This window comes from Manis pentadactyla, chromosome 2 (assembly GCF_030020395.1).
Source record: "Manis pentadactyla isolate mManPen7 chromosome 2, mManPen7.hap1, whole genome shotgun sequence".
NCBI lineage: Eukaryota > Metazoa > Chordata > Mammalia > Pholidota > Manidae > Manis > Manis pentadactyla.
The window spans coordinates 95,052,807-95,078,077 of record NC_080020.1 but is presented as its reverse complement, the minus strand read 5'-3'; the positions used below and the strand labels follow the sequence as shown (position 1 = coordinate 95,078,077).

Below are 25,271 nucleotides of genomic sequence, written 5' to 3'. Positions count from 1 at the left end.
ACAAGGGACCCAAGGAAGACAACACCAAGACATATAGTAATAAAATTGGCAAAGATCAAGGATAAGGACAGACTATTAAAAGCAGCCAGAGAGAGAAATAAGATCACATACAAAGGAAAGCCTATCAGGCTAACATCAGACTTCTCAGCAGAAACCTTACAGGCCAGAAGGGAGTGGCATGATGTGTTTAATGCAATGAAGCAGAAGGGCATGGAACCAGCATTACTTTATCCAGCAAAATAATCATTTAAATTTGAAGGAGGGATTAAACAATTTCCAGATAAGCAAAAGCTGAGAGAATTTACCTCCCACAAACCATCTCTACAGTCTATTTTGGAGGAACTGCTTTAGATGGAAGTGTTCCTGTGGTGTAATAGCTGTCACCAGAGGAAATAAAACCACAGTAAAGAAAGTAGAGCAGCTAATTACTAAGCAAATGCAAAATTAAATGAACTATCCCCAAAGTCAATCAAGGGATAGACAAAGAATACAGAATATGATACCTAATATATAAAGAAGGGAGGAGGAAGAAAAAAGGAGGAGAAAAAGAAAAAAACCTTTAGATTGTGTTTGTAACAGCATCTTAAGTGAGTTAAGTTAGACTCTTAAATAGTAAGGAAATTAACCTTGAACCTTTGGTAACCATGAATCTAAAGCCTGCAATGGCAATAAGTGCATACCTATCGATAATCACCCTAAATGTAAATGGACTGAATGCACCAATCAAAAGACATAGAGTCACTGAATGGATAAAAAAACAAGACTCACCTATATGCTGCCTGCAAGAGACTCACTTTAAACCCAAAGACATACACAGGCTAAAAGTGAAGGGATGGAAAAAGATATTTCATGCAATTAACAGAGAGAAAAAAGCAGGAGTTGCAGTACTTGTATCAGACAAAATAGACTTCAAAACACAGAAAGTAACAAGAGACAAAGAAGGACATTACATAATGATAAAGGGGTCAATCCAACAAGAAGATATAAGCATTATAAATATCTATGCTCCCAAGACAGGAGCACCCACTTATGTGAAACAAATACTAACAGAATTAAAAGGGGAAATAGAATGCAATGCATTCATACTAGGAGACTTCAACACTCCACTCACTCTGAAGGACAGATCAACCAGACAGAAGATAAGTAAGGAGACAGAGGCACTGAGCAACACAATAGAACAGATGGACCTAACAGACATCTACAGAACTCTACACCCAAAAGCAGCAGAATACACATTCTTCTCAAGTGCACATGGTACATTTTAAAGAATAGATCATAAACTAGGCCATAAAAAGAGCCTCAATAAATTCAAAAATATTGAAATTGTACCAACCAGTTTCTCAGATCACAAAGCTATGAAACTAGAAATAAATTACGCAAAGAAAATGAAAAATCCCACAAACACATGGAGGCTTCACAACATGCTCCTAAATAACCAATGGATCAGTGACCAAATAAAAACTGAGATCAAACAATATATGGAGACAAATGACAACAATAATTCAACACCGCAAAATCTGTGGGATGCAGTCAAGGCTGTGCTAAGAGGAAAGTATACTGCAATACAGGCCTACCTCAAGAAAGAAGAACAATCCCATATAAGCAGTCTAAACTCACAATTAATGAAACTAGAAAAAGAACAACAAATGAGGCCCAAAGTCAGTAGAAGGTGGGACATAATAAAGAATAGAGCAGAAATAAATAAAATTGAGAAGAATAAAACAATAGAAAGAATCAATGAAAGCAAGAGCAGGTTCTTCGAGAAAATAAACAAAATAGATAAACCCCTAGCTAGACTTATCAAGAAAAAAAAAGAGTCTACACACATAAACAGAATCAGAAATGAGAAAGGAAAAATCACTATGGACACCATAGAAATACAAAGAATTATTAGAGAATACTATGAAAAATTATATGCTAAAAAACTGGATATACTAGAAGAAATGGACAACTTTCTAGAAAAATACAACCTTCCAAGGCTGACCAAGGAAGAAAAAGAAAATCTGAACAGACCAATTACCAGCAATGAAATTGAACTGGTAATCAAAAACCTACCTAAGAACAAAACTCCTGGACCAGATGGCTTCACTGCTGAATTTTATCAAACATTTAGTGAAGACCTAAAGACCTAATACCCATCCTCCTTAAAGTTCTCCAAAAAATAGAAGAGGAGGGAATACTTCCAAACTCGTTCTATGAGGCCAGCATCACTCTAATACCAAAACCAGGCAAAGACACCACAAAAAATAAAATTACAGACCAGTATCCCTGATGAACATAGATACAAAAATACTCAACCAAATATTAGCAAACCAAATTCAAAAATACATCAAAAAGATCATCCATCATGATCAAGTTGGATTTATGCCAGGGATGCAAGGATGGTACATTAAAAAATCCATCAACATCATCCACCACATCAACAAAAAGAAGGACAAAAACTACATAATCATCTCTGTAGATGCTGAAAAAGCATTCGACAAAATTCAACATCCATTCATGATAAAAACTCTCAAAAAAATGCATATAGAGGGCAAGTACCTCAACATAATGAAGGCCATATATGACAAACCCACAGCCAACATTATACTTAACAGTGAGAAGCTGAAAGCTTTTCACCTACGATCGGGAACAAGACAAGGATGCCCACTCTCCCCACTTCTATTCAACATAATACTGGAGGTCCTAGCCATGGCAATCAGACAACACAAAGAAATAAAAGGCATCCAGATTGTGAAGGAAGAAGTTAAACTGTCCCTGTTTGCAGATGACATGATATTGCATATAAAAAGTCCTAAAGAATCCATTTCAAAACTACTAATATCTGAATTCAGCAAAGTTGCAGGATACAAAATTAATACACAGAAATCTGTAGCATTCCTATACACTAACAATGAACTAGCAGAGAGAGAAATCAAGAAAACAATTCCATTCACAATTGCATCAAAAAGAATGAAATACCTAGGAATAAACCTAACCAAGGAAGTGAAAGACCTATACCCTGAAAACTACAAGACACTCTTAAGAGAAATTAAAGAGGACACTAACAAACAGAAATTCATCCCATGCTCTTGGCTAGGAAGAATTAATATTGTCAAAATGGCCATCCTGCCTAAAGGAATCTACAGATTCAATGCAGTCCCTATAAAAACACCTACAGCATTCTTCAACAAACTGGATCAAATAGTTCTAAAATTCATATGGATCCACAAAGGACCCTGAATAGCCAAAGCAATCTTGAGAAAGAAGAATAAAGAAGTGGGGATCTCGCTTCCCAACTTCAAGCTCTACTACAAAGCCACAGTAATCAAGACAATTTGGTACTGGCACAAGAACAGACCCATAGACCAATGGAACAGACTAGAGAGCCCTGTATAAACCCAACCATATATGGTCAATTAATATATGATAAAGGAGCCATGGACATACAATGGGGAATGACAGCCTCTTCAACAGTTGGTGTTGGCAAAACTGGACAGCTACATGCAAGAGAGTGAAACTGGATTATTGTTTAACCCCATCCACAAAAGTAAACTCGAAATGGATTAAAGACTTGAAGCTAAGTCATGAAACCATAAACTCTTAGAAGACAACATAGGCAAACATCTCCTGAATATAAGCATAAGCAACTTCTTCCTGAACCCATCTCCTCAAGAAAGGGAACAAAAGCAAAAATGAACTCATCAGACTATTATCAAACTAAAAAGTTTTTGTACAGCAAAGGACATCATCAACAAAACAAAAAGGCATCCTACAGTATGGGAGAATATATTTGTAAATGACATATCTGATAAGGGGTTAACACCTAAAATATATAAAGAACTTACACACCTCAGCACCCAAAAAGCAAATAACCCGATTAACAAATGGGCAGAGGATATGAAGAGATGGTTCTCCAAAGAAGAAATTCAGATGGCCAACAGACACATGAAAAGATGCTCCACACCACTAATCATCAGGGAAATGCAAATTAAAACCACAATGAGATATCAGCTCACAGCAGTAAGGATGGCCAGCATCGAAAAGACTAAGAACAACAAATGTTGGTGAGGATGCGGAGAAAGGGGAACCTCCTGCACTGCTGGTGGGAATGTAAGCTAGTTCAACCATTGTGGAAAGCAATATGGAGGTTCCTCAAAAAACTAAAAATAGAAATACCATTTGACCCCAGAATCCCACTCCTTGGAATATACCCAAAGAATACAACTTCTCAGATTCAAGAAAACATATGCACCCCTATGTTTATCACAGCACTTTTTACAATAGCCAAGATATGGAAGCAACCTAAGTGTCCATCTGTAGATGAATGGATAAAGAAGATGTGGTACATACATACAATGGAATACTATTCAGCCATAAGAAAGAAACAAATCCTACCATTTGCAACAACATGGATGGAGCTGGAGGACATTATGCTCAGTGAAATAAGCCAGGCGGGTAAAGACAAATGCCAAATGATTTCCCTCATTTGTGGAGTATAACAATGAGGCAAAACTGAAGGAACAAAATGGCAACAGACTCAGAGACTCCAAGAATGAATTAGTGGTTACCAAAGGGGAGGGGTGTGGGAGGGCAGGTGGGGAGGGAGGGAGAAGGGGACTGAGGGGTATTATGTTTAGTACACATGGTGTGGGGGATCACGGGGGGAACAGTGTAGCACAGAGAAGGGACATAGTGGATCTCTGGCAACTTGTTGCACTGATGGTCAGTGACTGCATTGGGGTATGGGTGGCTACTTGATAATATGGGTGAGTGTAGTAACCACATTGTTTTTTCATGTGAAACCTTCATAAGAGTGTATATCAATCATACCTTAATAAAAAATTTAAAAAAAAAGAATCTTCAGCTTAGAAAATTTTTAAACAGTTGTATACCAAATTGCCATTATAATTATGTTGATTGTGGGGTAGGAGGATGTGACATATTCTGGCAGGCTGCTTTCTGGATAAGACCCTTTTATATTATCCACACATCTATAGTTTGGGGACCTGGAACATACTTCATGCCAAAATTTCACTTGTAACCTGTTTACTAAATCTATTTGTAGTCTTCAAAAATTTTTTTAGATGGGTTCAAAAGCAATACACTCATTTAAAAATTTTAATCATTAAAATAAAAATTATTCAGTAGTATGTATAGTTTAAATTATATAAAGAAATCAACAGAGCTGTCAAATCACATATATTAATATTATATATAGCATATGTCTAGCAAGAGATGAAAAATGTTGAATTAGGGAGAATGTATTTAGTAATTTAAATATTTTAGAAAGTTGCTCTGTCTCTAAAATGAAAACTTTTATTGTATCTTTATCTTATGTGTACTTTGAAAATTATATATCTAGATCCAGTAGTTATAAGAGATATATTTACATTATTTTTTGCCACAAATGTGTTGCTAATTTATCATTTTAAATTAAAACTTGAAAACTCAGGTTTCTGTTTGTGTTTGTAATATAACTTGATCATCATGAAATGGCCACAGTTTTATTCCCACCAAAGACTAAAGAAAAAAAAAAAACTTCTGGAATGGGCAGTTTTATCATCATTATCCCTAAGACTGGCTCCTGAGTCTTTGCTTCTCTTGAACACAGTAAACTTTCTAACAATTAAGCACTGTTGAATTCACTTCAAACCGTATTTAGATCGTTATCTTGGGATGTGTTTTGCACTTAAGTTTGAACATAATTATATGTGGTATATATATATATATATATATATATATATCAGATGTATTCTGAATGCCTTTTTTCCTAGCAAGATTTATAGCACTTTTAAAATAAATTTTATGATTCCTGAATAAAGGACAGACTATTAGCTCTATTCCATTTAACATGAATATCACACCATCAGCATCATATATACATATATATTGAATACATAATGAAACACTACTTGATAGAATTCTCAGTTGATTAGGTTGAAACTTTAAAGAAATAAATAGGGTTAGGGGACTGAGATTTTGGATTATATATGAAACCACTATTTATTTTTATTTATATACATATGGTACATACAAATAAGCATACTAAATTAAAAAATATTGGTGATATTTTACATATCTTAAATTAATAATGGGTAATTTGTAATTTGTATTTACTGTTGCTTGTTCACTAGATATATGTAGAATAACAGATAATATTCCCCAAATGCTTTTGTATGTATGCTTAGATCTGCATACATACAGATATTCAATTCCATTTAATAATGTAGACTCAGAATTGTTCACTCTCAAACCTCTGGTCCAAGGGTGGCCCTAGAGATGTAGAAAAATTTGGAAACCTGAGACAGTAAAAGAAAAATCTTTGGGTAACCTATTTAACTCAGGTATTTCTTAGCCCTTCTCTTTCCCCCATACTTATCAAGTAATCTTTCTTCTAGTCATGATAACTTCTTCAGAGAGCACTTGTGCTGAGCTCTCTCCCTTTTCTCAGGTACTGGAATACAGTTCCTAGTTTCCATTGCCTTGGTTTCCTCTCTCTCTCAAAGCGTCATCGCATAGATCATTAGGCCTATTCTGCCATTGGTTTCACCTCTTTTTTATAGTCTCAGTATCCAGTTCTGTTATCTAATACCTCCCACACCTATAACTGTACATTAGAACGGAATTCTTCACCTTCTAGGAAAATCCACATTTACTAGAATTTTGCATAAGGCACTATTGGAATAGGGTAGGATTACATCATGCCTAAAGTCTATGAGTGAGCCAAAAGTCAGCATGTTAGTAAATTGCATTTTCAGGCTTTGTTTTTGTCTGTATTTTTTTAATTAAAAAAAAAACTTTAAAAGCCCTTTGTCATTACCACACTTAGCAATTTACAAAATTGAGTACAACAATAGTACAGCTACCAGAAGGACTCTTGAAGCAGGGCTCTTAGCAAAGAAGTGACATTCGAAAGGATTTGAGCTACAATCTTTTGGGGGCTTAATCACTGAATTAATGAATAGTATACAATAAATGACTGTTATCTTGTCTATGCTACAAAAATAAGGATAAACTTGTTAAAGGCATTCAGAGCTTTTCCTTTTGCAAAAAATAAAAAATCTTCAATGTAATCCTTCACAAAAAGGTAATTTGTCATTTGATGTAGAAAAATATGTAAATTCAAACATTTAATATGTGATACTTCTCACAGCTGAATTTGTTTTCCCACTAAGGCTCCATAAACAACTCAAGCCTCAGCTAATTTGCTCCACTATATACCCCTGCTGCCTGTTGAAATGAGAGATACTTTCACAGAACAATAGTAGTCATTTGTAAACAATATATTTAGGGAAAGTTCTGAAATTATGGATTTTGATACAGCTCATTCTTTCTCTATTGTCAGTATAGTTTCTTTCTGTTCTTTCCTGAGATTGGTTGAGAATGATATCCTTCAATGACTTCACTCCAGGAAACTCTTTAATGTGACCTTCTCAGAGTGGGGTTGACCTCATGCATGACTTCCTGATTGTCAACTCCACCAGGCTCACCTTCAGATGAAGGGCCATTGTTGACATACTGCTTCAAATCCCAGACCATGGAAGTCAGGACAATGATATAAAACATAGAAAACTTGGGGGACAGAGACTCTGTTAGATAGGAGTAGGGAGGATATAAGGCATTTTGTGCCTCCCAGGTAGTCCTGTTAATTTGATGGCTACAGATGGAAGTAGGGAGGGTATAAGGCATTTTGTGCCTCCCAGGTAGTGCTATTAATTTGAAGGCTGCATATGGTCACAATAGCCTTCTTGCCTTTTAGGCTGCACTTCTCAAATTAGTGGTAACTGATATTTTTTCAAAACTTGAGAAGTCCTGTTGGTGGGGTACAATCATGATATGTCTCAAAATCCATAGTAATTTCAATGGAGAATGTGATGTTGTTCCTCATGTGCTTAAGGAGCTTGAAATGGGTAAACATAAAGTTCTGGGGCATCAAGCATCTAGCAGTGTGTCCCAAAAATCTAGCATTTTCCCCTGCAATGCAGCTCTTCATTCTGATCATTTCTAGCACTATTCATTCTTTTATGTAGATTCAAGTTTCCACCTTGTATCATTTTCCTTCAGCCTGAAGTACTTCCTTTAATGTTACCTGTAGTAGAGGTTTGCTTGTGACAAATTCAGACTTCGTCTGAAAATATTATTATGCCTTATATTTTAAGGATATTTTCAGTGGATATCGGATTGTAAATTTGCAGGTTTTTTCTTTCAGCACATTAAAGGGATTCCATTGTTTTATATCTTGCATTGTTTCTGATGAGAACTCAGTAGTATTTATCTTTGTCTCTTGTATATAATGTCTTTTTTTCTGTAGCTGATTTTAAATTTTTCTCTTATCATTAGTCTTAGCAATTTGATTTTGAAGTGCTTTGGTTTTGAATATATCCTGCTTGGAGTCTTTGTAGATTTATATGTTTATCTATTTGGAATATTTTAGTCATTTCTTCTCTTCCCTCTCTCTTCTCTATGATTGTAATTACATGTATGTTAGACTACTTGATATTGTCCCACAGCTCACTGAGGCTCTGGTTCAGTTTTTAAGCTTCTTTCTCTTTCTTGCTTCAATCTAGATAGTTTCCACTGCCTTGTTGTCAGATTCATTTTTCTTTTCTTCTGCAGTGTCTAAAATGCTATTAAGCATTTCCTTTACATTTTTCATTTTATATATTATATTTTCACCTCTAGGAGTTCCATTTTGTTCCTCTTAATAGTTTCTATTTCTTTACCCTTTATGCTCACTTTTTTAAGTCTTTAAACATATTTATAGTAGATGTGATAAAGTTCTTGCCTGTCAATTGCATCATTTCTATCATGTTTGGGTGGAGATACAATAGAGATATTTCTATTGGCTGATTTGGGATCCCACTTTCCTTCTTTACTTCATGATTGGATGATGAACATTGAAACAGTATATTGTTTACTGCTTGAGTTGTGTTACCTTCCTTTAGAAAAAATTTTTTTGTTTTGAAGTATATTAATTTACATGTGAATCAATCTGAACATTTGGAGGCTTATTTTTAAGTTTTTTTAGGGTAGATATAGCAGTGCTGTCCAATATGAGCTTATGCAACATTGGAAATGTTTTATATCTGTACTTCCCAATATGGTAGCTACTACTCACATTTGGCTACTAAATATTTGAAATGTGTCTGGTGCACATTTGAGGAACTGAGTTATTTTATTTAAATAATAATGTGTGGCTAGTGGCAATGTGCAGGTCTAGAGTCATCTCTACTCTTGTACCAATTTATCCTTACTCCTAAGAGATTATCTTTCTGAAGTCTTTATAATGATGTCCTAAGTGTTCAGTGAGGCAACTCTAGCTGATTAGAACTTGAATGTCTTCTGGTCTCATGTAAGCTCCAGCAGCTGTTCAATTTACAAATCTCTGGTAGTTACTCTTGAGCCAGAAATTGACCTTCCTGGTCTCACCCTACTCACATACAGCTTAATGTTCAGCTGAACACTCAAGTGGACCCCTCTGCAGATTTCTAGAATTTCTCTGTGTAATATAACACTCTCGCCCACAAATTCCAGCTTCCTCAGCCTCCCAAACCAAACATCTCTTTTTACCTCAGCAAGACCACCAACCTCTGCTTGGGTTTCCCCACGCTCTGCAGCAACTCATAACATGCCTCCAGGCACAAAGCTGAGGCGATACAAGCTTAGCATTTGTTTCCTTCTGTCAGAGATCACAGTACTGTCCTGCCCTGTTGTTTAGTATCTGAAAAGTTGAATTTTTTTGAAGCAGTTTTAGAGTTGTTATGGCAGAAGGCCTCGTCCTGCCCTAGTTACTCCATCTTGTTTGCAAGCCAGTAGATTATGTGTTTCACCTCTGTTCTCAATCCATTGGTAATGGTTGCTGCCTTTGTTGGAGGCTGTAGCACAATAAAACACTGGAGATTTTTCATCAAACAAAACTGTGAATTTTGTTGGTTAGTTCTTCATAAGGATAGCAATTGATACTCTATTTTCAAAACTTTCACAGAAATACTCAATGAGTGTCACAAATTAGTATTTTTAAGTACTAATTTTAAGTACTTACACAAAAGTCTAAGTATTGAGACTATATTTCTACCCTGAGATGCAGAAGAGGGATGGATTTAAATTTGGTTTATTTTTTAATTGAACAGAATAATCACTACTTAAAAATTCACTTTTTCTGTTGTACTATGACTGCACAGCAGTTCTTTCCCAGTCCTTGCAACAGCCCACTGAAGAGGACAGTATTGTTATCTCCATTTTACAGATGAGGAAACTAACCCACAGAGAGGTTAAGCAACAGTAACAGAATCACACAGCTAGTAAATGGCAAAACTGGGAAATGTATGCAGGTGGTCTTGCTTCAGAGCCCACGTTCTTAACCACAAACTTTCAGATGACCTAAGAATGTGAACAGTGTACCTATGAGTATTTGAGGTGTAAGTATTTATAATACAGTCACTTTATTCCCATTTTCAGATAAACTAAGACTGAAAAAAGTTGGACTTTCTTGGTGTCACTACTAAGATGATTCAGGATTAAACTGAATCAAAGAACTATGTGGATGGTCATCAGTGCTGTTTTTTAAAAGTGAAATAGTGAAATATTGGAAACAATAAGGGTAGTCTAAGTAAATCATGTGAATACAAATGGTAAAATGCCATAGAACCATCTCTTCTTTTTAACATTGAAGAATATTTGTTGGAAGAGAGTGTTATGTAAAAGGATATTTTTTTAACATACATTTATGTGAAGGAAGACCCACTTGCTCTCAGTTTATCCCTACATGAACACTGAAACAAACATACTGCTTTTATTAATAAACATACTGAGACTTAAGCTGATAATTGTTCTAAAGAAATGTAAGGAAAAATCCTTGCCTTATGGTAATTTCTACTGTAAAATAGGCTTTCTTACAAAATGATTTAAGTCCACAAATTCCTTTTTCCACCTAACTACTTTCATTTTATCTATTATAAATATTTACAAAACTAGGTATCTTTTCATAGATGATTTATGTTCTAATTTTCCTGCAAGCTGTTAGCAGGAGTCTGGTAACAGGTTTTTTAAAAAAGACAAAAAGTCAATTTTTTTCTAGGAAAAATTATATAGTCTCCATGTTTTCCAATTCTGCCATATTTAATCCATCTTCAAAAGTTAGAATTATCATATTCATATTGGCTTTTCATTTGCCTAAATAGCTGTTATAGGCAAGAAACTGACATGGCAGAGTAATGGTAAGTAAAGAGAAACTACACAAAGGCAGGAAAAAGAACAGCTTTCAGCCCTCAATTTCCTTTTATGCAGAAGGCATACGCTGGCACCAGTAGTTTTAAGACTGCAGGAGTAGAGCTGAAGTAACTAAAGTAGGCATGGGCAGCTTCGGCCTGAGATTGATTCTCTTATCCCCAAACCAAGTAAATTGCATACCAACAGTAGCATTTTGCTACCTGTGGTGGGTTACTAAGGCAACTTCAACCCCTTTCATTCTGATCAAGAGAAAGAACTTCTATGAAGACAGCAGTTAGAGATTCTTGAAGAGTATGGTGATATGGGAAAGTATTGTCGTACTTCATTATTTCCAGGGATATCCTTTCATGATGTATGTTCACCTCACCTGAGAATTTACAGGGTATATGAAAGGCAAAACCTGACTGCTCTCACCCTCACTCAAGGTAGCCACTCCTAAACTCAGTCACAGCTATTTAAGTGCTCATTGGGGATGGGTCACTGCAGAAATTATAAGAATACTTACATTCTTTCCCTCACATTTGCTTTGAGGGTAAGTTTCATTAGATGTGCCCTTTGTGTGTACAACTGAAAGTCTCAACACTGTAAGCCCCCAAACCCCTATTTTCTTTTAAGTACAAACCATTATTTTAAATGTGGTTTTAAATATCAGTGTTTAGTTTTTTAAAGTTACCTTTATTACTTGAAATTCACTTTAGAAACAGAATGGCTACATCATACATTTTAGATATCCAGATATTGCTGTAAGTGTTATTTTTTAAAGTACTGAAATTAAAAAAGGAACTTGGAAGAATTTGTTTTTGTCAATTTTGTCAGATATTAGTGATACTAACATTCAGATTTTTTTTCATAAATGACCTATATGTTCTTAAAGAGAAATCAGAAAACATTAAAATTTAGAAATAATCAGTTTAGAAGGGGAAGAACGAACTAATAAATATAAAAATTGGAATTGCTACATTTTAGCTGTTTTTAAGATGCACATCTTTTCACATTTTAACATCTCTAAAATCAGTTGTGGTTTACCTTTTTTAGTGATAACATAACAATGATGCTTCTTAAATTTGATGTTCTAGTATTTAACAAAATATTCTGTAATTATCTCAATTAAATAGCTCTATCCTCGAATACTATAATAAAGACATGAAGGGCCACTAAATAGAAATACAGGTTCACGGTAATTCGGGGTATATATCCTTACAGATGGAATAGGAAACCTGAGTGACAGAACTGCATTGCACAAACTGGTTGTACCACTTTGTGGAAGCATTTCCAATAGCGAAGTGCCTCTGTGGAACTGGTGTCTAGGGCATGCTGAACTGATTCCTTTCTTACCCTCTACTGCCAGACCACTCCAGAGCAGAGAGGGAAGTAGATGGGGTTTCTTCTGGCATTGTAGAGGGTTCACCTCACCTGAGAATTTACAGGGTATATGAAAGGCAAAACCTGACTGCTCTCACCCTCACTCAAGGCAGCCACTCCTAAACTCAGTCACAGCTATTTAAGTGCTCATGGGGGATTAGTATCTATGCTTTAGTGCCCACAGAGAAAAGCAGACTGGTCATTGTATCTGTTTTAGGCCATTTTACCTTTACTACATCTTTAGTAGAAAAGTACAATCACTGATTATTTGTTTTGAGGCAGAAAATAGCTGTTAAGCTTAGAAAATCCTTGAAAGAGTGACTGTTACACTTTTGTGTAGTATCTCATGTTAAATAGTTTGTTTCACTTACTGGGTAGCAAATATTTCTATTTTGTGGCCCTTCATGTCTTTATTTATAGTATACGAGGATAGAGCTATTTAATTCAGATAACACTGGTTATCAGATAGCTTTTTCAAACTTACCCTGTACATATCCATGTATTACTTTAATGCAAAGCAAAGATCATGTATATATGTACTTTTTGAAAATTATTTTCATAAAACAGTTTGATTTTCTTCTAACTAGAAATTTAGTAATTTATTCCATTTATATATACATACAGGAAATACTAAAAAATGAAAAATATAGAGAAGAAATTAAAACAAAAAGTGAAGATTATGAAAAAGAAGAAAAACTCCTTAGTAAAGAAAGCAATGAAGGACACCTGGCTCCACCACTTCAAACTCAGATTAAAGGGCATGCCTCTGCTCCACCCTTCGGAAAGGAAGAACCCTCAGCGGCTCCAACCAGCACTGGTAAAACCTTTCAACCAGGATCCTGGATGCCACAAGATGGCAAGAGAGACAATCAATAAATGCACTGTGATAGAATCATTTATGTGACTGTTTAACAAATAAAAGTAAAAAGTTACTTTGTATTTTCTGACAATAGTTCACTATTCCATTAAGCTTAAGGATCTTTTTGTATGCGAAAGAAATATGAGGTATGAACTATAGAATTTACTTGTTTTTTCCCTCCTTGGATTGCTCCCTTAATTTGCATCGTGCAGCTGTACATGCTCAGTATTTTGGGATCCTTAGGAACCATCCAAGATATATCTTGGTAGGAAGGAGAAAGGAAAATATTGAGTTGTCCTAAATGATCAAATATAAAAGAAAAAATGACAATATTATTTCTGGAGAGGCACTCTATAATACTCTAAAGAACTAATCAAAAACAAGAACTTGGATAGAACATGTGGAGGCCAAGAAAATGTAGTTGACAAATGAAAAAAACCATGAAGACCTTGAGTAGATGGGACGAAAGCTAGCTTATGGTGTGACTGGGGTTTGAAGATAGGAATTAGGACCAACAAAAACAGACAATCCATCACAAAATCCCGAAAGGACAGTAAACAGAAATGGTACAATAATTGGAGTTCCGTAAGATTAAAAATTATTTTGAGAAAATGGAAAACAGGGGAAGGCTCTCAGAAAGCAATTCCACTGATACTGGGGTTCCAGTGGCTTGTATATTGAAGAAAAATGTAGACAGATGACAATGTTAAAAGACTGATTATATACAAAAGTATTTTTAAAGGGTCATACATTTTATGAAATGCACAACACCAAGTTTGTTGCTAAGAAGTTCTCACAGTGTTTGGCATTATAATAGGTGCTCAATAAATATGTACTTTTTAACTAACCCAAACTTTAATTCTTTGAATAATATAAATAAATTCTTGGTTAAGGGCTGACAATGAATTCCTAAAAACACATAAACATTTTTACTTAATAGAAGGTAAAAATTTTAACTGCTTAAGAAATAAACTACAGAAAACTACTTCATAAATGTTATACTAAAACAAGTAATCAAATATAATCACCATAACATACATACTCAATGACAAAAAAGCACCTATGTGGTAATACTAACATTTCAGCAGCCCTGTTAATACCAGGGTAACTATTCTGTCTCTTCACATCATTACAAAATAATACTACATTTTGCCACAGACACAGAAAAGGAACTAGTTACTAGAAAGTATAAAAAGCAGTTAAATTTGTAGCATAACTGATTCTAAATTTAGATCAAAATGTTCTTGAATCCTGAATTACAGGAAAAATTGTAAATGTTCTAACATGATAGAATATTTCTACTGCCAAATTCCTATTATTGTGTTCTACATATACACAAATGTTTGCCAATCTGTTTATAAGTAAGTTAATAATTAATGGATATCATATATTCTAAATACTTTGAGGTAAATCCTTCCTGAATTCCTATACCTCTTCTATGCATTGTTTTATTACATTATACAATTGCTTAAATATAAAAAATGTGTTGGCTGCTGTGTTTAATCATACAAATCTAGTCTATTAGCTGTCTTAGTTGAAGTTAAAAATCAACAAAAATGGAGGAAGTAACTCTTTTTCCCATTATCTATTATTTTTTAACACTCCTATCTTTACTGAGATTTCTGGATGTCACTTCTTAATTTAATCTGCCTTGAGCCAATACTATTATATTGATTTTTTAATGATATCTCATTAACCACATTACTTAAAATGTAATCTGAATTTATTTAGACTAGGCTTTCTCAAACTGTTTTTTTGGGGGGGAAAAACAGAAGTGAAGAGAGTATATGATAGTAAACTAAGTTAAAATAAACTCTTAAGAAATCATGCAGGAACAAATCCTAAGTTTACCTTATATTTCTCAAACTTTTGGTATTTGAACATGGAATCCCTTTTAATGGTAAATCAGAGAGATCCTGTAATCAGTTGCAAACATAAAAGCAATCATTCCTAAACAGGAATCAAACTTTTCACTTAAAACCAAATGAAGTGTAATGTGTCCTTCCACTTTCCTTTATTTCATGAGTAAGGAAGGAATGAGTAAGGAACTGTTAATTATAGAAGTATTCCAGATAATAGTAAATGAGATTCTTTCAACAACAGTACTATCTGTAACAATGAGAGAAGATAGATTTTTCTGAAGAATCCCAAACCTCATAAAAGTCTACTTTACATCCCAGTCACACACACCCTGCCCACCACACACACAAATATAAAACCTTGTTGATCTCACATGTATAAGAAGGCTCCATGTTAGGAAAAGCTGAAGAAACAAATGGTGTATGTCAAACAAAACTGACATGTTTTAAATAAGACTTTAACATAAATTATAGAAAGACAGATTTTAGTTAAATAAATACCGTTAAATTGTCACAATAGAACCAATGAAACCACAGTTTTAGGAGATAACTGAGAATTATGGTGAATGTATTTTCTGCTTCAGTATTTTTACTCTAAAATGTGGCCATAAGCAAAACATATACATGTGTATATATATGTGTATATATATATATATATATATATATGCATATACACACATGTATATATACCAAACATGTATATAAATTCCTTCTATGAACAGCTTGACTGCAGAAACCCAAACATTTTAATGTTTAAATACCTAAGATATTTTAGGTATCTTAACCCAGTTTTCTTAAACTGAGCTCCACAGATCCAAGAGGGCCAGTAGTTCCACATAAGCATTATTTTTTTAAGTTTTGTTTTAATTTCAATGGCAGTATAAAAAGCATATCCTAGATCACCTGAATTACCAATTCATAACTAAATACTGAATGATTTCAGTGCCTGGCACTGTAATGTGTTGATTCTCACACATGTAGGAACTGACAACCTAAAAGTAATAAATATTGTTCAAGGCAGTTGATAAACATATTCAGCAATCCTTAGGCTGTCTTATTTGAGAAACATTTACCTCAACTTTTGCAAGCATCTGCTTAGCAACAGATGAAATTAGTAAACCTTTGAAAACTAACTTCCATGACATATCTAACTTAAATTACTATTTCCCCCACCAAAAAAACAAAGACCCAGAACCTCTTTATAAAAAAAGTATCAAATTTATTTCAGTATCTAGTTTCATTTTTAAATTAATGCTATTGGACAACTTTTTGTAATTTAAAATTATCAGAGGTGAGGAAAGCTTAATAAGCTATTAAATACTGACAGTGAATAAAATTATTGGACCATGCATTTATAAAAGCCATGTTTAATAGTAAAAAGTTAGTTATACTACTTAACTGAAGGAACTATCCTTTAGCTATTTCTAATTATGACACATTTTCACTGACATTTACATTTTTCACCCACTTACTATGCTGAACAAAATTTTTCCAAATGTTGTCTTTCTTTACCACTTATAAAATGTGACTTGGCTGTTACTCTTTAGAAAGAGTTCCATAAGAGAAATTTGAAATTTTCATTTTTACTGTGAACCTGTTTAATCAGAAAGTACAGGAAATCACTACTGTATTAGTTAAAACAAAGAATCGAATAAAAAACAAAAATGTATGTAATCAGCAAATTTTCTGATAAACCATTTCAACTGTTTCACATTTCTACTTAGCACAAATAAGAAGAAACTGGTTCCAAGGTCCTACAAGACTTGGCATTTTTACTGCAAGCTTTAAATCATAGTGCTACTCTACTCAGCAAGCCATCTCTAAGAAAATGGCATCGTTTTAAGTACAAAAACGGTTACATCAACTGGGTGGTATTCTACATAGTCAAGATAATTTGAAAATTCTTTATAAAGTTAGATCTTTTAAAAAATTGCAGAATGTTTGATGATTAAAGGCTAAATGAGAAAAATGCAGAAAATAGAAGTACTCATTAATATTCTTGAACTCTGAGAAAGCCAGAAATGATTCTATTCCAAGAAATAAGCAATAATGATAAAAGATATAATATATATATCTCTTTCAAGCCAAAGCACACTTTTTACCTCAGGACAATTCTGATTTTTACATTCTTAATTGCTTTTTGTCCAGAACAGGACCTTATTTAAACCATTATTGGAATAGAGTTTATCATCTAAAGTCATTTTTGTCCACAGGATGTTTTCATCTCAGTACTTAAGCTGCAAAATGCCAAATGACTTAGTTATAAAGAATTTATAGCACAATAAATGCCAATTTACAATAATTGTCAACAGACTTCTACATTGAGGCCTAAAAGCTGCTATAGTAGAGGTCAGAACTAACATGATTCTTCCATATACTCAGACTTCATTTACTAAATAATACTGCCATAAAATCCAGAAAAGAAACCTTGGTGAGTCCCTCCAAATCTGCATAATTTTCCAAATTTTCCTTTGGTGGCAGAGTCTGTTCATTCCTTCAATCCTTTTTTAGTCGTTTAGCTTTTGCAATATTTTCTTGACGTTTTTGTTTCTTCTTTTGCTCCTTTTCCCTGGCTTCAATCATCTTGGCCAATTTCCAGGACAATACAGCACTTGCTAGAAATAGTGGAGTAAGGGCCAAAATAACTGTTGTAAGGAAGCCATATGGGTCCTTTGCAGCCCATTCCACAACATACTCAGCCCAAGCCTTTATGTCAAACATCTTTGCAGTGGTCTTAGGAAAGAAGGGGGACAACAGAAAAGACCATGTGGTTAATCAAGTTTTGAAAAAAGTTACATCATACAGTTAACTCTGAATTCCATTATCACTTATTAGTTGTTTTTAAAAACTACTAGTTAGTACTATTTTAATAATGACTTATCAACAGTTAAGAAATAATAATTCAACTAGGACAACCAGAAAAGTGACACTTGAAAAAGATCTGAAGGTATAGAAGATACAAGTAAAAACCATGTGGAATCTGTCATAAGGACAATACATTCTCACATGCCTCCTGTATTTAAGACAAAATTTATTTAGCAGCATATTTTTATAGAATCTTGAGTTTATGCTCATTCCAGGAAACAGCTGAAGCTCATTTGTCATTTTTTGACATGGCATTAGTACTATTAAGTACTAGTTAACAAAAAGTGTAAATTATCAAATTTGGTGTTTGAAAAGGACAAGCCACAGAGTAGATAAAATGCTTGTATAAAAGGGAGGTAACTGATGGCTGTTTCCAGGAATGAAAAAGAGAGGGTAAGGGAGCACAGGTAATACCCACATTCATATGCAAAGAGAAAGCAAAAAAATGACATGCTATTTTATGTCCTCTTTCAGCTTTGAGAACTCCTATTTGAGGATATAATTTTAATAAATGACAATAAATTTAATAAATGAGAAAATTAACCATAAGTGGTGCCATGCATTCTGTTCCATTTTGAGTTGGTAAGGGAGGGCCATCTAGCAAATGAGGATGGTGTGGATCTGAGTGATATTTTCTATTTTGCCCCAGAGGCTTTTCAACCTTTCAAGTTTGTGTCAACTTCTATTCAAAGTGGAGGATTAGAAAATATCTGGGCAGGAATGGATGTAGATAGTCACAGTTTCAGCTGGCATTTAAAAAAAAATGATCTACCTTATGCCTGAACAGTGATCTTGTCCTGGGATTATCAGAGAGCCAGTTACAGTTTTAGGCCACCCTTGGTCGGTTGTCTTTTTTCAGCTCTACCATACACTTCTGGGCGAAGGGCTAAATTCCACACACCAGGTGGATTGAAAAGAATAGATAAAAAAGTTTAAGTCACAACTTTCAGGATGGTTGTAATACAATTTTAAATGGAAAACTTCTAAATTTTATATATGCAATCTATAAATGACATGTTAAAATTGCCGGACACATTACAAACATTTAATACTATTTCTTTCTTCCTAATTTGAAGAAATAATTACTACAACTGCAAATGCTCTGTAAGAAAATCCTAAATACCGGAGAGCAAATATTTTACTAAATCACTTATTTCAACAATAAATTTATGAAGCTGACCAACAGATAAAAGGACAAGTTAGTTGCTGCTACGTTACAGCATATCCATTCCTGTATCCTGAATGGATACTAAACATGTCATTTTTTATAGGATTAGGTTTGTAATTACAAAATCAAACACCTTGCCTTACTCTTTAAAGGTTCATCTCCCCATTATATAATTTGTATTCTTTATCGAAAATTAGACATAACCCAAACAAAACATAAATCACCCCCAATCCCTTCACCTCAGGAAAATACCGCCACTGGTTTTAAATATATCCTTCCACGGTTTCTTCATATTATGAAAAGACATATTAAAGTGCCTATGATACTGTTAAATACCTCGGTTCGCCTTCCCCGAACCAGCACGCCCCCAACCCACCAAGTCAGGATTGCGCTGAGAGACATGTTTCTTCAGATTACTCGGTCCAGTGATGAATTAACTAGTGCAGGATTCAGAGATAAGCAAAGGAACTTCGCAAAAAAAAGGGCAAAAAACCTGGTTTATGGGAAAGTTTTAGCTATTAACACACAGAAAGGATTGTCCACTGGCCACACACCTCCCCTGCACCTCAATTTCCGACCCAAACGCGCGCGTCTTCCACACTTGAAGAATAAGTACTACTCTTCCTCCTTCAGCAAGGGGCTAACCGGGCCAGCCGACGGCACGTCCCAGCTGGAAGCGCCGCCACTCCTTTACGTTCCCCGTTTGCTCATACTACTCTCCCTCCTCTCGCCAGCGGCCTCCAGGTCCCGGGTCCGGCCTGGCGAGCGCGGGCCTGGCGAGGCTCCGAGACGGGCGGCCCATGGGAACCCAGACACGGCCGCGCCACACCTCGCGCCGGCGACGCCGCGTCGCCTCCGCCCGGCACCGAGGCACAACCACGAGGTGGCCGCACCAGGGGCTCCTACATCGCAGCCGGGACAGCGGACCCAGACCCCCTACTTCCAACTCACCGCCACGCCGGAAGCAGGAAGGCGGAAGCCGCGGCTTTCGCGTCCCGCCCACAGGCCGGCCCCAGCGTGGATGGGCCCGAGGAAGTCGGGGGGCCAGTTCCGGCGGCGCCATTGCCGTGCGGGTCCCGGGACCTCGGCCGCGCAGGGCGTGGGGTAGGGGGCGGGGCGGCGCCGGTTTCCGGGCAGCGGCAGGTGAGCCCTCGCGGGGCTGGAGGCCGGAGTCCCACGTGGGCGCCTCCTGCCTGGACTACGGGGTGGGCGTGGGGGCGCGGAGCCGGGACCCCGAGAGCTCCGTACTGTCGTCTCGGAAAGAAGCGGGGACACGGCCCTCCTTCCCGGCTGGAGCCGCGCCGGTGTGGGGGGCCCGATGGGTGAGGTCCGTGGCCCTGGGAAACTCGGACCAAGGCCGACAGCAAGAACGGAGTTGGTCCCCACAAACTAACCAAAGTCAGGTGAGGGTCACCCACCGACTGTGGAAAGATTCTGGGGGTTTCGCCTTGTGGTTCACCCCCAGCCCTTACCCTTCTCTTCTGCTTGGACAGTCATTAAAGCCTCCCATAGAGGAGATGGAGACGCAGCTGGACCGAGGTGGATCCCCTGAAGCTTGTTACTAAGGGAAAATGCAGCCATACTGTGTGAAGAGGGTTTTTTGTTTTCTTTTAAGAGCCTAACTCATTTACTACACACGTACACACACACACACAAGATTGATACTTGCCTAAAGTAAATTTGGTAAACTATCTGGGCGTAGAGTTTCCACAGAGGTACTTGTTCTTTAAATACACAAAAGGATGCAAAAGTCAACAAACAGAGTGAGTTTAATATTGTCTTCCAATCTACAGGAAGTGAGAGATTAACTGGTTTGGTTGGTAACCAAATTTTGTAATTGCTTGCACTGAAATGGTCTTGTTTGACTGACTACAAGTGTTGCAAGACCTCCTCACTGCTGTGTGCCAAATAAAGTAGGTTTTTATTCTTGAAAGACTATAGAATATTCTCTTTGAGGAGCAAGCTGTGACATGTATAACTAGTTTAGGTATAACAACAGTAACTGTTATTTACCAGGGAACAGGCTTTTGGCATGTAATCTAATGATCTACAGTACTGTTCGCTGGGCATATGTTACTGTTTGTACGCTGTATTAGCAGCAGTCGTTTTCTTACTCATTCTTGTTTGAAAACTTGGGTGATAGGTTCAAAGCTTGTGCAGCATGGACCTAGTCTGTACCTGTAATAGCCAGAAAAAGCAGATGCAGTCACTGCATTGTGTGTACTGCGAACTCTGCTTGCTGGAGGTAACTTTGGTGATTTTTAAAGACTTGCCAAATAGTCGTTCCAGGAAGGAATCAGAATGTATTTTAACATCATTCACTCCAGAGGCCAAGGTGTGTGTGTTTTATTTTAATCATGGATAGACAACATTCCCAGTTACTGCCTCCCCAGTAGTTTGCTCTGTTGCATCCCTTTGTAAATGCATAGCAGTCTTGGGTGGGCAGAAGAGACACGAAAGAAGGAAGGCTCTGTAGGGCTTTGGCTCTAGTGTAGGCCTTGCCTTCCCAGTCTAATATTACTGATACAGTTTTCAGTTCCAGGGCAGGCTGCAAGCCCAGGAATACCATAGGAGTTGCTATAGTTGCTAATCTCCTTAACTGCAACCCACATTGCCTTAATGAAAGGTAACGTCAAGATTGGTTTTGATACTAAGGACTGCTTTCTGTAGTGAGGAGCCTTGTGAGTTGAGATTCACAGGCCTTGTCTCTGCTGAGCTGTGTATTTTGAAAAGTCACTCTGAGCCTGTTCCTCTTACATATGTGGAAAGTGCTAGGTTATCTCTGGTGTTCTTTCAGTTTTAGAAAATTCTGTCTGTTGGACTGGGTTTGGCCATTTTTCTGACTTAGGCTCCATAAGCAGCAATAGAAGAAGAAATTTAATGGAAACATCATAGCCGGTTTTCTTAAGGTCATATTCTTTATTTGAAAAGATCCTTAATGGGGTTTTTATTTTCATTCAAATGTCTTTCAGAATACTGACTTGGAGTAACAAGGAAATAAGAGCCACTTTATTAATTTTTGAGATATAAAATCTTATTACATGAATGTAATTTTAACCAAACTAAGCCTAACATTATTAATTAAGGAGGGTTTGTCTGCATAAGAATGATTCCTATGTAGCATATTCTGCCAGCCCCATCTATACTAGTTACTCTATTGCAATTATATTTTGAAAATGGAATATTAAAAAATTCTAACAATTTTTTGTCTTCAGAGGAGAAGTCCTAGTCTTTGTCATTTGTTTGTTTGAAAGTCTTTTTTCCTTGGATGGTACAAAGTTTCACATTTACCCTAACTCATGTCAAACTTGTGAATGAGTGAAACATGAATAAGGTGCTGTTGCATTAATCTAGGGTGGACTAAAGATTTTGAGAGCTTTCTTGCCTGCTCTCAAGAATATTTCCCTGCAGTAATACTTCACATATTTGACTTATTTTAATGGAATTAGTTTCTTCCCTGAGTTTTTTTCCTTCCACTTAAACGCAAGGCAAATTCATTTCTTAATAGACACATTTATGTGATTAAAAATAATAATTAGGCTGTAGTAATATTTGGAAGATCATACTGAAGAATAATTTCCTAAGAGCTATTTATTGTATACTTACTATGTACCAGCTACTGGGTTAGATGCTTGGTGTCTGTTAATACGAATCTTGAGATTAAGCAACCCTTAAAGATAATCTTATACTCATTTGACAGGTAAGAAAACAGAGACTTAAAAATAGAACAGGATTCTCAACACATCTGCCCCAAATCTCTGCTCTTAAATTTTAATGTCCCAAGACGTGGCAAAAAATGCTTATTTCATAAACTGAAAAATTTTTTAAATTTAATTCTGTAATTGTTAACTGATTATCACAACTGAAAGCTTCCCATACTTCAAAATTGCCTGTTGCCCAGGTGGTGGCAGCATGTCTAAAATGGTTATTAGTGCCATGTGGAAGGTTCTCTCCAACCTGACTAGTTGATTTGCTCCTTCATGTCCCACACATGATTTGTCTGTCAACCTCTGTTTTCTCTCTTGGGACCTTTCACTACTATTAGACCAACCAGTCAATGATTCACTCCGTCTTACATCCTCCTTTCAGCCTTGTTTGAATGGGTCATAGTTGGCAAAGTTGCTTTCAGACTGTTTTGCCTACAAAGCATCACCAAATTATTATTTTCCAGAAAATTCATTTAGGCCTCTCCAGTAACAAAAAATTTTTTTGAGTAATTTTTTTCCACCCATCATTAAATATAATTTGACAGAAACACATTCTAAACAGCTGGCTAATATTGCTATGAAATACTTGTTTAAATTAGAAGACATCTTCTTAAGTGTACAAGATATACCACTTAAGGATGTAATGCAAACCTTAAGAAGAGATTTGTCTTCAAAATAAGAAAAGAAGCAGGGGAGAACCAAGATGGCGGCATGAGTAGAGCAGCGGAAATCTCCTTGCAAAACCATACATATTTTTGAAAATACAACAAATACAATTATTGCTAAAAGAGAGACCAGAAGACACAGGACAACAGCCAGACTACATCCACACCTGCGAGAACCCAGCACCTCGTGAAGGGAGTAAGATACAAGCCACGGCCCGGTGGGCCCGAGCGCCCCTCACCCCAGCCCCCGGCAGGAGGAGAGGAGTCAGAGCTGGGAGGGAGAGGGAGCCCAGGACTGCTAAACATGCAGCCCTAGCCATCCGCACCGGAGCGCAGACACACAGTGTGTGGTGTGCTGGATACTAGGGAAAAAGGACAGTAAGACCTGTGAGTGGGTCCCTGCAGCCGGCGCACCCAGGACAAAGAAAAGCAAGTGCTTTTTGAAAGCCTTAAAGGGACAGTGATCCCACAGCTGGACAGAAGCGTCCTGGGACACTTAGCCCAGCAGCTGGGAATCCTGGGGAACTCTGGGCACCCTAACCCCCTGGGCGGCAGTGCAGATTGGAGGCCCCTCACAGCGATAAACAGCCTCCCGCCCGTTCTGTTCCGATGCAGCTCTGCCGTATTGGAGTAGCAGCCTGAGGCTGGCCACGCCCACAGCAACCACAGAGCTCCACAGCGGCGGGGCAAGAATCAGAGGCCCAGTCTGCGCACAGCTGCACAGCACAAGCCACTAGAGGTCGCTGTTCTCCCATGAGAGGAAGGCCACAAACCAGCAAGAAGGGACTTTCTCTTAGCCAACACACGCGCCAGCTCCCACAAATACCTCTATCGCCGTGAAAAGGCAGAAGAATTTGATACAGACCAAAATCACAGAGGCAAACCCTGAGAAGGAGATAGACCTAACCAATCTCCCTGAAAAAGAATTATAAATAAAGCTCATAACCATGCTGATGGAGCTGCAGAGAAATATGCAAGAGCTAAGGGATGATGTCCGGAAAGAGATTACACAAATGAAACAATCTATGGAAGGATTTATAAGCAGAATGGATAAGATGCAAGAGGCCATTGATGGAATAGAAACCAGAGAACAGGAACGCATAGAAGCTGACGCAGAGAGAGATAAAAGGATCTCCAGGAATGAATCAATATTAAGAGAACTGTGTGACCAATCCAAAAGGAATGATATCTGCATTATAGGTACCAGAAGAAGAGAGAGAAAAGGATAGAAAGTGTATTTGAAGAAATAATTGCTGAAAACTTCCCCAAACTGGGGAAGGAAATAATCGGTCAGACCATGGAAGTGCACAGAACCCCCAACAGAAGGGACCCAAGTGGGACAACACCAAGACAAATAATAATTAAAATGACAAAGATCAAGGACAAGAACAGAGTTTTAAAGGCAGCTAGAGAGAGGAAAAAGGTCACCTACAAAGGAAAACCCATCAGGCTATCATCAGACTTCTCAACAGAAAACTTACAGGCCAGAAGAGAATGCAATGAAAGAGAAGGGCCTTGAACCAAGAATACTGTATCCAGCACAATTATCATTTAAATATGAAGGAGGGATTAAAC

The 25,271-nt window shown here is 36.8% G+C and overlaps 3 protein-coding genes and 1 long non-coding RNA gene across 7 annotated transcripts in view; 2 read left to right on the top strand and 2 right to left on the bottom strand.

Annotated features, from left to right (window-relative positions):
• The window catches only part of LOC130681673 (uncharacterized), a 219,089-nt gene extending 213,407 nt beyond the window's left edge, over positions 1-5,682 (bottom strand). The window contains exon 1 of the long non-coding RNA XR_008994909.1: positions 2,900-5,682. This is a non-coding gene — a long non-coding RNA (uncharacterized LOC130681673). The remainder of the gene's footprint in view (positions 1-2,899) is intronic.
• The window catches only part of NDUFAF2 (NADH:ubiquinone oxidoreductase complex assembly factor 2), a 167,913-nt gene extending 154,401 nt beyond the window's left edge, over positions 1-13,512 (top strand). The window contains exon 4 of the mRNA XM_036901810.2: positions 13,198-13,512. Within this exon, the coding sequence (XP_036757705.1) occupies positions 13,198-13,449 (252 nt within the window). The 3' untranslated portion in view covers positions 13,450-13,512. The remainder of the gene's footprint in view (positions 1-13,197) is intronic.
• Positions 13,513-16,487: 2,975 nt separating this feature from the next.
• On the bottom strand, positions 16,488-20,414 carry SMIM15 (small integral membrane protein 15). Of its 4 annotated transcripts, none has more exons than XM_057494964.1 (3): positions 20,276-20,414; positions 18,929-19,042; positions 16,488-18,024 (listed from the first exon to the last, which is right to left on the bottom strand). In XM_057494964.1, exon 3 carries the CDS (start codon positions 18,010-18,012, stop codon positions 17,788-17,790), a length of 225 nt encoding a protein of 74 aa, XP_057350947.1. In that variant the 5' UTR covers positions 18,013-18,024; positions 18,929-19,042; positions 20,276-20,414; the 3' UTR covers positions 16,488-17,787. The 4 variants fall into 4 exon arrangements, with proteins under 4 accessions (XP_057350947.1, XP_057350946.1, XP_057350953.1 ...); XM_057494963.1 differs by lacking the exon at positions 20,276-20,414 and adding an exon at positions 19,879-20,271; XM_057494970.1 differs by lacking the exon at positions 20,276-20,414 and adding an exon at positions 19,701-19,832.
• LOC130682660 (uncharacterized) lies at positions 19,644-20,915 on the top strand. The gene is made up of 3 exons (XM_057497509.1): positions 19,644-20,018; positions 20,059-20,727; positions 20,818-20,915. Exons 1-3 carry the CDS (start codon positions 19,644-19,646, stop codon positions 20,887-20,889), a joined length of 1,116 nt encoding a protein of 371 aa, XP_057353492.1. The 3' UTR covers positions 20,890-20,915.
• The last annotated feature ends 4,356 nt before the right edge of the window (positions 20,916-25,271 follow it).